The sequence below is a fragment of the Cercospora kikuchii genome (genome assembly GCF_019650295.1).
Source record: "Cercospora kikuchii DNA, contig_00004, whole genome shotgun sequence".
NCBI classification, from domain to species: Eukaryota; Fungi; Ascomycota; class Dothideomycetes; order Mycosphaerellales; family Mycosphaerellaceae; genus Cercospora; species Cercospora kikuchii.
The window spans coordinates 284,425-296,634 of NW_025408585.1; the positions used below are offsets into that span (position 1 = coordinate 284,425).

General features: G+C 52.3%; 4 protein-coding genes across 4 annotated transcripts; 1 reads left to right on the top strand and 3 right to left on the bottom strand.

The window, feature by feature from the left end:
* Positions 1-1,913: 1,913 nt before the first annotated feature.
* CKM354_000633200 (uncharacterized protein) lies at positions 1,914-3,060 on the bottom strand (the record flags this gene model as incomplete). The annotated part of the gene is made up of 4 exons (XM_044801643.1): positions 1,914-2,288; positions 2,352-2,572; positions 2,622-2,887; positions 2,939-3,060. 4 exons carry the CDS (start codon positions 3,058-3,060, stop codon positions 1,914-1,916), a joined length of 984 nt encoding a protein of 327 aa, XP_044657578.1.
* A 1,707-nt stretch (positions 3,061-4,767) lies between these two features.
* On the bottom strand, positions 4,768-7,103 carry CKM354_000633300 (uncharacterized protein; the record flags this gene model as incomplete). The annotated part of the gene is made up of 5 exons (XM_044801644.1): positions 4,768-5,753; positions 5,810-6,180; positions 6,239-6,564; positions 6,629-6,842; positions 6,898-7,103. The coding sequence occupies 5 exons, from the start codon at positions 7,101-7,103 to the stop codon at positions 4,768-4,770; spliced, it is 2,103 nt and encodes a 700-aa protein (XP_044657579.1).
* Positions 7,104-8,426: 1,323 nt separating this feature from the next.
* On the top strand, positions 8,427-9,065 carry CKM354_000633400 (uncharacterized protein; the record flags this gene model as incomplete). Its single annotated transcript, XM_044801645.1, has 1 exon — positions 8,427-9,065. The coding sequence occupies one exon, from the start codon at positions 8,427-8,429 to the stop codon at positions 9,063-9,065; it is 639 nt and encodes a 212-aa protein (XP_044657580.1).
* Positions 9,066-9,696: 631 nt separating this feature from the next.
* On the bottom strand, positions 9,697-11,192 carry CKM354_000633500 (uncharacterized protein; the record flags this gene model as incomplete). Its single annotated transcript, XM_044801646.1, has 5 exons — positions 9,697-10,415; positions 10,466-10,760; positions 10,811-10,858; positions 10,909-11,052; positions 11,115-11,192. The coding sequence occupies 5 exons, from the start codon at positions 11,190-11,192 to the stop codon at positions 9,697-9,699; spliced, it is 1,284 nt and encodes a 427-aa protein (XP_044657581.1).
* Between the last annotated feature and the right edge of the window lie 1,018 nt (positions 11,193-12,210).

A 12,210-nucleotide genomic window follows, 5' to 3' on the forward strand; every position in this document is an offset into this window, starting at 1 on the left:
ATCCAGTCTTAACGTATGTTCTCTAGGAAGCGCGCTGTCAACAGCATACGTATATCGGCCCCATTTCCTTCGCACTCGAGACCTCTCCGCATCCATGGCCTTGCGCAGTAGCTTCTGCACCTTTCCGTGCTCTCGAATGCGCCATCCGGCTCTAGCGGCGCACTCCTGGAACATCAGCCCGGCCAATCACTCACTGTTGACAAGTACCTAGTACTTGCACCTAGAAAGACATTCATGTCAACGTTTTGTGCACTCTTGCTGCGTGGTTCCGTAAATGATCTACGTGCTCAAGCCATCGATCGTCACACTTTGAGTGCGGGCACCTGATACGCTCTTTCATGTCGTGATGCTGCAGGTGCTTCCGGAAAAAGTGCCTCTTCAGGCCACTGTGGTCCCGGAACTGCTTCGAGCGATGCGAAACGGGCAGTTCTAGGTTGCCCATGCAAAAGATGCATTGAGTTGGTAGACACTCCATCTGGATTGGATCAGATTCAATAGCCTTCTTCGCGTCCGCTGTTGTGCAGTCCCCTTTGCGGGAAGTGACGGAGCAGGCTGCTTTCTTCCGGCAAACCTTGCGTTGTGTCATCTCTTGCCGCTTGCAAAGAGCGGCCACAGCATCTATTGCTTCCACTCGGCGCTTCTGGTCACCAGTGTGCTTAGATGGCGCAAAGGTGAGCAATGCACTGAGGACCCGCCGACGTTCGCTGCTTAGGGGGCTAATTGCCTGGGCTGATGTCATGTGCGCGGTGTCCTGACGGGCTCCCCTCAGCTGCCACAGGATATCATCAATCGGCTGCTCCTCCCGGTATCTCGTCTGTACTTGCTTCAATATGATATTGTGTACTACTCTTTTTGTGTGCAGGTAGTTCCGCTGAGCATGTCGGCATTCTGTGTATTCTCGCGTACCACTCGACCGCTTGATCGTTGTGTGGCAAGCCCGTGCTTGCCTGGCCAGACGATCACGTATCCTTCGGGCCAGGACGACCTCAGGGTGCTTCTTGATCTGCACCAGCTGCTGGTCGTTGAGAGATTGTGGTCGGCGCGGGTCAATCGAGCGACTCATCCCGCTCGCCGCCCGGATAATCGCAGTCTGAGGCTCGAGCCCGCGATAGGCCGCCTGCGTGTCTTGGGTGATGTTCCCAGGCTATAGCACGCTGGCAGCCCCCAGGGGACTTGGGAGGACTTGATGTGGTTGCCGTATCCTGCTTAACGTATTCGAGAAGGTTCTCGTTTATGATGGCTTCATCTGATTTCAAGTAAACCGGAAAGAGCCAAACGTTGAGATATATCAAACAGTTCTCTCAATTAGCCATTCTACGAAGTGTGCGATGTGCAAGCCCTGATGAACCAATCCTTCAACTTGAAGTAGCTTCTAGAGGTGTTGGAGCACACCATGCCGTGCGGGAGACAGAGCTTTGTGGCGAGGCTTCAACATAGTGGTTGAGACGCAGATCAACGCAAATGGGGACTGGACAGTATGGAGAATAGCGATGGGTGGCCTGACGATCCGACGGACCACAGAGCATGGATCCACACTGCTGTTCAAATCAGTCACCCTATGTGCGGTCCCGATATCAAGGTGTTCGTGATCTAATTTGTCTGTAGCGAGATGCCGATATTCTCCTCGCACTTTCTTGCCATTTCTCCCCTACCATCGCAGCTAGCTTGTCACCTGTCTTCAACGTCCGCTGGAATCTCTCATTCAATCCGGCGAAGAGTAACGCCACCACGTCGACAGAAACAATATGTGATCTGTGCGCAGCCAAAAACCAGTGTAGCCAGGAGCTACTCGCGATAGCTGAAGCTGGGCGATACGGAATGCAACAGCATTGGATCCTGGTGTGATCGAGCTATCATCGGCCGGAAAGCGCCTGCGCCGGTCGCGTTCAGGTGTCATATGTTGGCTTTCAATCTCAAATTTGGAGGAGCATCTCATCTTTGAACCACTCGTGATCCAGAGCCTGCTGTGCCGTCAACCTTTTCGCCGGATCAAAATTCGTCAGTCCGAGGATGAGGCCTCTAAATGAATCTGCTTGATCTACGTCTATTCCTTCCCAGAGTCGGAACGGTCTTCTAGGTTGACCTTCTGCGAATGCGCTCGCCACTGCCTGGAAGATTTCGGTCCACTCGGAGTTATCGCCTAAATATCGTAGAAATGCATTCAAATCGTTCTCTTCTGCGAAGTACGAAATTTGACGCTCGAGGACGACGGCCAACGGCTCGATCTCTTCCGGCAGCTCAGACTCGTCCACCGCGAATGGTAACATTTGGGTCATTGCGTAGATACACTACGATATCGTCAGACGGGTACTCCATGTGATCTCAATGCCAATGCAGGTATCAAAGCTTACAACGAGGCCAAAGGAGAACATGTCTGACGGCTTACGTATAGGCCCCATCGCATGAGCCTCTGGACTCCGCCACATTATGTTACCGACCTGCGCACCCATGACAGCTGATTCTGGATGGCGCAGATAAGCTGAGTCCTCGAGATCCACGATTTGGACTTTCGCAATCTTCCATTCAGACTCAGACGATGTCATCTGAACCATGATATTATTGGCCTTTATATCTGCCGCCAGGTTAGCTTGAGAACCCGACCAGCACACGAGTCCTTCTACCGTTATGAACGATGCCTTTCTCGTGCATCGCAGCGATACCCGAGAGCGTGCATTTCAAAATGTGCTTCATTGTCGTTTGGGGGAAATTCTTCTGAGCAAGTTGCAAGAGGCTTGTTTGAAGATAGTCGAAAATGAACATTTTCCGCTCCGGGACAGTGTCAACCAGGTTGCGTACGAAAGGACTGCTGCCGACGAGGTTGTAGATCTCCAGACGTGCGTTCCAGTCCTGCGGAACCTCCTTCAAGATGAACTCGTTCGTGCCATCACTAAAGACGAAAGTCAGTGCGTTGTTCTCTCAGTGTTCGCGAAGTTCTCACCTCGCACGGTAGACACATGTCAGCGGCCGTCCCTTGTCTTGAATGGTCTCTTCGAGCGTATAGATCCGTCCCGATTTTCCGACAACACATCCTGCCATAGTCGAGGTTCCCCCACGGTCCATCCGCCAATGTCTGGCAAATGTAGAGCTGGTACCAAAATGGTTTCGAAAGGCGTTAATACTCGAGCAATCGATGACAAGCTTGGACGGGCCTGCATAAAGCCGACGCATTGGAGCAGTCACGGTTGATCCGTGCAGGATTGGTGGCAGTGTATGGAGAACCATCTGACCCTTATCACGTTGAGCTTAGTGAAGAGGTCTGCAGCTGCCAGCCACAATTTGAATCGGAAGTGCACAGCTGATCTCGCTTAATTATCCAATGGAATGGAGCGCTGCCACGATATCCTGACACTAGATCCAAGTCTCGTAACACTCTAACGCTTCACGCGCGCTTCGGCTGCTTTGGTGACAAACGCTCCGTCCCCACCATTTCTGATGACCCAATGCGGAACTCAGCTGCCGACGCTTGATCTAGCGTAGTGAAGGTGCGAATAGCACATTTCCCGGAACGGTCTTGCAGCATGGCATCTCGTAGTGCAGACTTGCGTAGCAGGTGCGTACTCAGACATTCACTTGCACGTTGGGGCCATTGCAGTCAGAAGAGGATAGCAGAGTGCAAGGATACTGTCAGACACGTGCACATAGGTCAATGTGGGCTCGGAAGGTCAATGCAGTTCGAGGAGCATGAGGTTATAACATGCAGCCTGCAATTGCGGTCTCTCCTGCATCTGAAACGGGTTCGCTCACACACAGCAACGAAATGGTACATGCATGTCTACTTATATAGGCAACTCTTTATGTCTTGTAGTCTACGATCCTGTTTGTCTACTTGTGTTGTGTAAGATGTTGTACATCGACAACATTGCCATCCTTGTCCAGGCCATATGCGGTGTAATGCATTCGCTTGTCCCTGTCACTTTGATGCTCGGATTCCCTGCGCTGATTGTTAGCGGAGAACTCCGGTAAAGGTTCATACAGAAGTCAGTACTTCATTACGATCTTGACGACCTCAGGCTTGAACTTCTCCGTATTGTTTTCAGCAATCTTGACGAATTCTTGCTTTACACCTTCACTGGGGAATCCGGACGGCCGACTCCATGATGTTGTTTTGTCTACAACTTCCAACGCAACTTGCTTGCCAGACTTGCTCTTGACGTTCTTCAACAAGGAGCTGGAAACATATCGCGCTGACATAATGATTCTAAAGTAGGTCTTATGGGTAGACTGAAGATAAAATGTATCGTGCTGGTGTAGAAGCTGCGAGAACGAAAGTGATTGTTCTTTGGGCGCTGGAGGACATGGCTTTCTCATCTTATGCAACGAGTCCTAGGCTGATTCCCAGCAGGAGTTGCCTGTGTCCCCGTCTCCCGAAGAATGGCCACATTGCCGCGCGGTTAAGGACGAGGCTATCATGGGCTACACGATTAGGGTGAGATGTGCATCATGCTCACATACTCTCAATGGTTTGCACAAGCAGAATCGCGGTATAGTGACCAGCTTCGTTCTCAAACGCCGGTTTCAACGCCACTATCTTTAAGGCGATACGCTGTGATCGATTGGCCTGTGACTAACGTCAGCTCTCAGCGACTTGCGTAGACGAGAATGCACCGCTATATATGAGAAGAAGGGATTGAGGCTCTTCAATTTTGTCACGAGCGACAGACTGTTGCATAGTCAAGGTAGAGAGAGCCAAGATGGGGCAACGCAGGAATCTGGAACACGTCGATTGCACGTGGTGGGCATACATTCAGTACCTGTACCTGAAGAGCATTATGTCCATGTCCTATGCACTTTTGCCGCATGGTTTCGCAGATGATCTGCGTGCTCGAGCCATTGGTCGTCACACTTTGGATGGGGACACCTGATGCGCTGTTTCGGATCATGATACTGCAGGTGCTTTCGGAGCAAGTGCCTCTTGAGCCCGCTCCGGTCCCGGAATTGTTTGGTACGTTTCTCGAGGCGCAGTGCCTGGTTCCCTATGCAAAAGATACATTGAGTGGGCAGGCAATGTATCGGGAACGGATCCGGCACGAGCTCTTTCTTCCCGTGCGTTCTCGTGCGCTCTCCTTCGTTGAAGGCGACAGTGCAGGCTGCCCTCTTCCTGCAGACCTTGCGTTCTGTCACCTCCTGCCTCTTGCAAAGAGCGGCCACAGCCTTTATTGCTTCCACGCGACGCTCTTGGTCGCCAATGTGCTTAGATGGCGCAAAGGTGAGCAACGCAGCAAGGACTCGCTGACGTTCGCTACTGAGGGGGCTGATCGCCTGAACGGACGTCGTTTGTTCTGAGATCCGGGCCCCTCCCCTCAGCTGGCACAGAATCTCATCGATCGGCTGCTCTTCCCGGTACCTGGTCTGTACTTGCTTCAACATGGCCTTGTGCATCTCTCTTTTCCTGTGCAGGTACTCGTACTGCGCGCGCCGGTATGCCGCGTATTCTCGCGTATCTCTCGATCGCGTGATTGTCGTGTGACGAGCACGTGCTTCTTCGGCCAGACGATCGCGTGTCCTCCGCGCGAGAACGACCTCAGGATGCTTCTTGATCTGTAACAATTGCTGATCATTGAGGGACTGAGGTCGGTCCGGGTCAATGGAGCGACTCATCCCGCTCGCAGCCCGAATGATCGCGGTCTGAGGCTCGAGCCCGCGATAGGCCGCCTGCGTGTCTTGTGTGATGTATCGCGAAAGGTAGTTGTGCTGGAAGACGGCGGATGAGGAGTGCTGCAAGATGAGGTTGCGTTGGGAGTCGCTGATGTGGCCTGGAATGTATCAGCGATATTGGTAACGGGTATGGAACTCATCGAAGAATACGAACTACTGCTATCCAAAGCCTCGCCATGTCCTCTGCGGAAGCAATATGGCTTCACGGGCATCTCAAAGTTCGTGATGGTACCGAGCTGCCGTAACCTCTCGCGAAGCCAATTCTCCGTTACTGCGTCGTTGGAAACACGCAGGCCACGGACAGTCCGCTCTGTTCTCCGAAACAGCGGGAGCTCGGCTTTCGACTGCTTGATGGGAATGCGGAGCTCGCGCTTGCCCGGCGGGATGCGCAGTTCGAAAAGCTCGGCAGGGCTCAGATCAGGTACGGCAAAAGCATCATCAGCGAACAGCAGACCGAGAAGCATCGTCTGAGGACAGAGGAGGAGACAGGATTCAGAAGGAATGTCAGGGACAGGAAATGTGTTCCTGATGGAGGCGTCAGTGAGATAGCTTCGCAGTAGCGAAGTGCAGCGGCAGCACTCACGCGTCTTTACCGCCAAGGTAGCGTTTTGTATGCTCGAAGGTAAAGTCGATCACGAGCCTCGGCCGATCATCCCCGTCACAGTTAGGGAGTAGTGCAATTTTCAAGTCTTTGTATTGCAGTCGGCGGAGAGCACCGGGACGATTTCCCGTAATGCCGGCAAGCTGGATCATCAGCGCCAGCTGCGCTCGCAGGTACTCGTGCTGCAACTCCACGTCTGGGGATTCCCAGAGCGTTTTGAGCAGCTCGAACTCGTCCTCTGCTCGCATGATGGGCTTGTCCTCCTTCGCAGTAGAGAGCTCAAACTCTTGCGCCAGGTTCTGCCGGGCCTGGGGTACGGTCAGCAGTGTCAATAGCACGGTATGCTGGTGACACGTCTCGTGACACACTTACTCCGCACATTTCGACTTGGACAGCAGGATCTACGGTATAACAGCCAGTTTCCAACTGGCGGACCAGAGTCAGCGTGTTCCAGTAGGTCTGAAGAGTTCGTGCTTTGCGGATCCGGCCGCCTCGACGCAACATCCAGTGGAAGAAGTTGTACAAATCCTTAATGAGGAAAGTGCGCAGCGTGTCAGTAGGCTCCTTGCCGTGTGTATTACAATAGCTTGTCATTGCTTCAGCCTGTGCACCAGCTTCAACAGAGCACGCGCGCCTCTCACCTATGCCACAGCTTCTTCAATAGCGATTGCAGCTCCCTGCTCTTCGGCGCATATATTTTCTTCGTCCGGCCTGGGTCGTAGTGGTCCTCTGCCTTGCGGGGCTCGGTCATCGTAGTCGTTCGAGGAGGCGTCATGCCAGAACGGTAGTCGTTCATTGCTATGTGCTCGTGCTCGGTAGATGGGTTGTCGCAGACGAGGTCCACCATGTCCGACGATTGCGTCTCTGCTCTGGCGGCGTGGGCGGCACGCATCGCAGAGGACAGATCGAGACGAAGAGGCTCGCGTGTTCCTGCCGCTGGGATATAGAGTAGCAATCATCTTAAATAAGGAAAACCCCGTGGGTCGCAGTACCCGAGGAAGCGCTGCGTTGCCGCGAGCGCAGCAGCACGACGTGCGGCGCAGAACGAGGTAGCGCGCATTGTTGTGCGAAGGCATGTCTAGCGTGAGCGCGTGCGCAAGTGGAAAGCACGCTTTGACGCTGCGAGGTACAGCGAAAGTGGAGGAGCGATCTGGCCGGAATGCGCTCTAATTTGTAGGCATTTGCGTCCGCAATGGGGTGCATTTTTGCCGTTATCGCGCTATAAGTTAAAATTGAACGAAGCCATTATAAGCCTCAAGGCAGGCAATTATGTTAGTCAAGAATATAACGTAATTACTGAACGCATTGCATCTAATTTGCGCTATCGTACGGCGCAAAGTACTTTCCCTGCCAATGCGTGATTGCCGAATTTTGCACTACAAGCAGTCGAGTACAAAATTTTCTCGTTTCAAATAGTCTCAAATCCCCGCAGGTCTGGGAACGAGGCATGCAGCACGGTCGTGAGCTATCATGGCTCAATATCAGTCATGCATTCTTGGGTGCAACATGCTGCCAGCGCACCAGTGGACTTTACAAGGATCGCGGATGCAAGATTGCCAAGGCAAGACGCCGATCTCTACCATCTGCCAGGGTGTCGTTCTGGGCAGATGGGTCCAGTATTCGCCATTTCGCATCAATCACCACAATTTCAACGCTCTCCGGCAGGTTTGACTCCACTAGCAGCTTGCCATGTGAATCAGCAATGGCTCACTTTGTCGCTGCACATGAGCATATTCCGATCAATGACCCGAATAACGGCAATGGCAATGGCGACGTGAACGATGTCATCGAGTTTCCATCACCGGTCTCTCTCAGCTGTCTGCGATTGTACTCATGCGCTTCGCAAGCGACACGAAGTACTCATACGTGCTGCTATGCCGGTCCTCTAGCGTGCACCCGGACTCCCTCCCAAATGCCATCGTGGTCCTCCACTTGAGTGAGGTCGTTTCCCCGCTCACGTAGCTCTACATGCAATCATGCATACTCGCGTGCATGGTCCGCAGGCAAGCCTGGGAGAGCATGACCGCACGCGAGCGTGCGGGGCCCAACGGAGCGTCAACGCGAACTTTTCCTGACTAGAGATACAAGAACATTGCGAGGCACAAGTAATGAGGCAAGAGCAGGCACTCGTACGCGCAGACCCTGCCTGATCCTCTTCTTACACGGGACCATGGAGACGAACGTAAATGCGAGCGTGGACCAAGTCATGTCCGCAGTCGAGGACATGAGAATGCACATGAACATGAAGCTGGACGAGATCTTCAATCTGGTCTCGAGCATGCGCGTGTCCGATTGTGCGAGCAGCGACGAGCACGGAGTCGGAGTCAGGCGCGCAGTCGCGGTCAACAAGACGTGCTCCCACGTGGTCGTGCTCTGCCACACGTGCAAGAATGCGGCTTTAGTCGAGTTCAAGATCCCATACAAGCTCACGATTACCAGGTCGTTCACGGTCCCACACAAGAATTCGATGATGTACGGGACCTGTTACGCGTGCTTGCGCGTCAACAAGGGTAGGATCGGGGGCGCGAACGCGCTCGACTGGGCGACCATGGACTCATTCAGAAACTCGGACGTGGACGCCGACGTGAATGCGAGGACGGTCATGCGCAAGATCATGAGGCCGATCATGGGCAATAAGATCAAATCGGTCATGAACGGGAAGATGCAGACGTACGTCACGCAGACCGCGATCAACAGAGTCAGCGCGAACATAAGCATGATAGCAAGCATCAGCGTGTACACGGACGAGAACGGAAACAAGACCGGGATTTTGAGCGAGCACACGCCCGGGGACTTTTTCGGTTTTTAAATGAGCATTTAGCTACCGTGGGCCCCTCCGTCGTCAAAAAATTACATTTCCAACGAACGACAGACCCGGCGGTAAATGATTTGAGCGATTGTAACAGGACTAGTCAATAAACCGGCTTCGATTCGGCGGGTAGAACCATCGATGCGCTGCTGCGCAGAAAAAGCTTAGTAGCCCTCGCTGTATTTCTTCCCCAAGCCTGCACCGCGAATATGATGCACGCCAGGTAGGCGCAGCTGCGTCCTGTTCTTTCAGGGCCCCAGGCATCTCATTGTGCAGATTCAGCTTTGGCCAACGATATGCGCATATCCAAATGCATGATCATGTTCAGTGATTCGACAATTTCCCGTGCTTTGCGAAGGCAGCCGGCATCCAAGGCGACTCGCGCTGGCCTCACTCGCTTGTCATGAACGTCAAGAAACACCCGCCCCAAGGCGCCACGTCCGAGGGACACCGCTGAACTTTCGAAAAAGACCGAAAAATTCATAGTATCCTTCATTTGACCTGGATTGCACAGCTCTTACACGCAGCAACATTGGAATGCCAGAACTATGAGATATAGCATCTTGGTGCTGGAAACTTCGGGCACAGGTCTCGAGCAAACCTAGCGTTTGCCAATTCTCCACCAGATGTGTCAACGAACCACAGATATCGTCTTGTCAACCTCATGCATCTCGGGCCCATACTTGCAAGAAAATCCATAATCGCAGCGACCATCGTACAAACAGTGGTGTGCCGAAACGCAACCCCTATCGGAGCAGTGAGTACCTTTACCACATGGGTTGTCTCTGGCTATCCGCATCAATGCGCGCTTCTGCTCCTCATCTAGCGCCCCATCGTGGCTTTGAGGGCAGTTGTGCTCATTGCATTGAGTCAAGAAGTGTCTGGGACACAGCGACATTTGCCGTAATTGTCTTGCTATTACATCGTTCCACGGATGCAATTTCTCATCAATACGTTGGCCATGCCGGTTAAATTGTATTTTTCTGGTCAAGGAGCTACTTGAGACCGCGCTCAGATTTGGTGCTGAGATTGCAGCTGAATGTCTTCGCTCTACAGGATTGATCAAAGCTGCTGTATTAGCGTAAGTCGACAGACTCGGGGTTCCAGAGCCTGGCACCGTGGACACGAGTTTTGTTTTACGAAAGACATTTTTGAACGACGTATTATGGAACCAGGTGGCCAGATGCTCGAAATCCGGTGGGAAAGGAACAGATTTGACAAGAGTGAGTTTGGTCTTGAGTTTCTCCTCTTCGCAAAACTGGCGGAGAAAACTGACGTAGCTTCTGTCTGCTGACCCAGCCAGCAACACATGCTTGCAATGTTCGTTCATCCAATACAAGTTGAGATTTTCTTCCGAGATTTCAGCGCAAGTATTGACATGGCATGTTTGGTGGACGTACCTTTGATTTTATTGTCCGCTGCCTCCTTATCCGCACCAACGTCCACAAACTCGAACAGTGGCAACTCGCGGTTGAATCCAACGAGGTATTCAGCCGCCTTTCTAGCATCAGAAGTTACTCGTAGCTTCGCATAGGTGCTTATGAGGCCTTGCACATTCGCATATATGCGAACGACGATTCTCCAATGCGCCTGGAAGCTGAGCAGATCTTCAAGATAAGTCTGGACCGCTTCTTGCAGCTTCTTCGCCGCTCGATGCCCACCATCTGCACCATCTCGAACGAATTTGTCAAGGAACTAGTAGATCAGCAAGGTCACCTTAGGGCTAGATAGCATGGCAGACTTACCAAAGTGTTATCCCCGTCGACCAAAACAGCAACGAACGGACCTGCTTGCTTAACACCAGGTCAGCGACTTTCGCCCAGGCGGTTGCTTAATTCCATACCAGGCGATTTTTAAGAGACTCGCATTCCTTCTTCAACATTTCTCTTTCCTCCAGATGGTGAAACTGATTAAATTTGTAATTTCTGTTCTCCGCATCTATTACTTTGTTTTCCTCAATAAGCCGACGTATTGTCGCAAACAGCTCCTGTTGATCGGGATAATACTTAGTATGGCAAAGCGCGTTGCGTCTCGTAAGATTGGCTATACCTCGACGAAACTGTTGCGGGTCTTCTCTTGCTTCACCAGATCCTCCCACTGTTGTTCCATGCTCGCGATAGACTCCATGTCTTGCTCTGCTGCAGCAACAAAAAGGCGCTGCTCGTAACAAGATTTGCTGCATCGGCCTGAGGAGAGGGCCGGAATGTCTATTATCTGTCTGCGGAGAACAATTGCCAGGTTTACAGACCGGTAAGCTTGAACGCGAATCACATTGCTAGATCCTGCAGCTTACTCAACGTCATGGATACCCATGAAGCGAAGTATGCTCTTGTTTTCAGCTCGCTTCGCAAGAGCTACTCGAGAATTGACATCAGCCTTCACGGTGCATGATGAGCTGCGGGGTGCGCTGTACTGGACGAGTGCGATCAGCAACGAGATCCCTTGGGGACTCCTCAGGACAGCTTTCGTACACGTGGCAAGCTTCCATCGAGTGCTCGAGTCGACTAGCACTTTATGGAAGTAGTAGAAAGAAACATCCGAAAATCTATGATGAGAAATCGGGAAGGGTACCAGTAGTCTCGTATTTGTAGTCACTGACACATAAGTGCTACTGGCGCCCTCCGAGGGCATGTCGGCATCGTGCGCTCCACGTAACAGCCTCCAGCCATCTGGAGTTGGGTAACGCGACCCTCTGCTGTTTGTTCCATACGCTCCACTTCCAGATTCGTGTCACTCTGGCTTACATATGATGCTCCGCTTGCGGCCACGCCCTCGCGTTTTCTTCTCCTAGGTCGATACGGTCCTGCTTCGGCAAGATCTTCGAAGCTCATTGTTTTCGTCTTGTCGAGTACGACCGGCCCGATGGAGCATCTCGCTTAGCCCTCATTTTTAATCTTGAGCGAAGTTCGCATTCGCTCATGCTGAAGAGCGCTTTGTACCAGGAATCTTTGAGACATTCTTGCAACCTCCTTCAGAAAATGTAACGTCGGCGGTAGCAAGCTTTTCTATTGGGTCTGAACACGAGCGTACATCTGTAACGGCACTAGCACAAAACTGTGAGTTGAATACTTCACTCGAGTTTCTGTGGTCACCGGACAATTTTCACCTAAGACACGACCTTCTAGCGGAAGGCTCTCCTCGAACG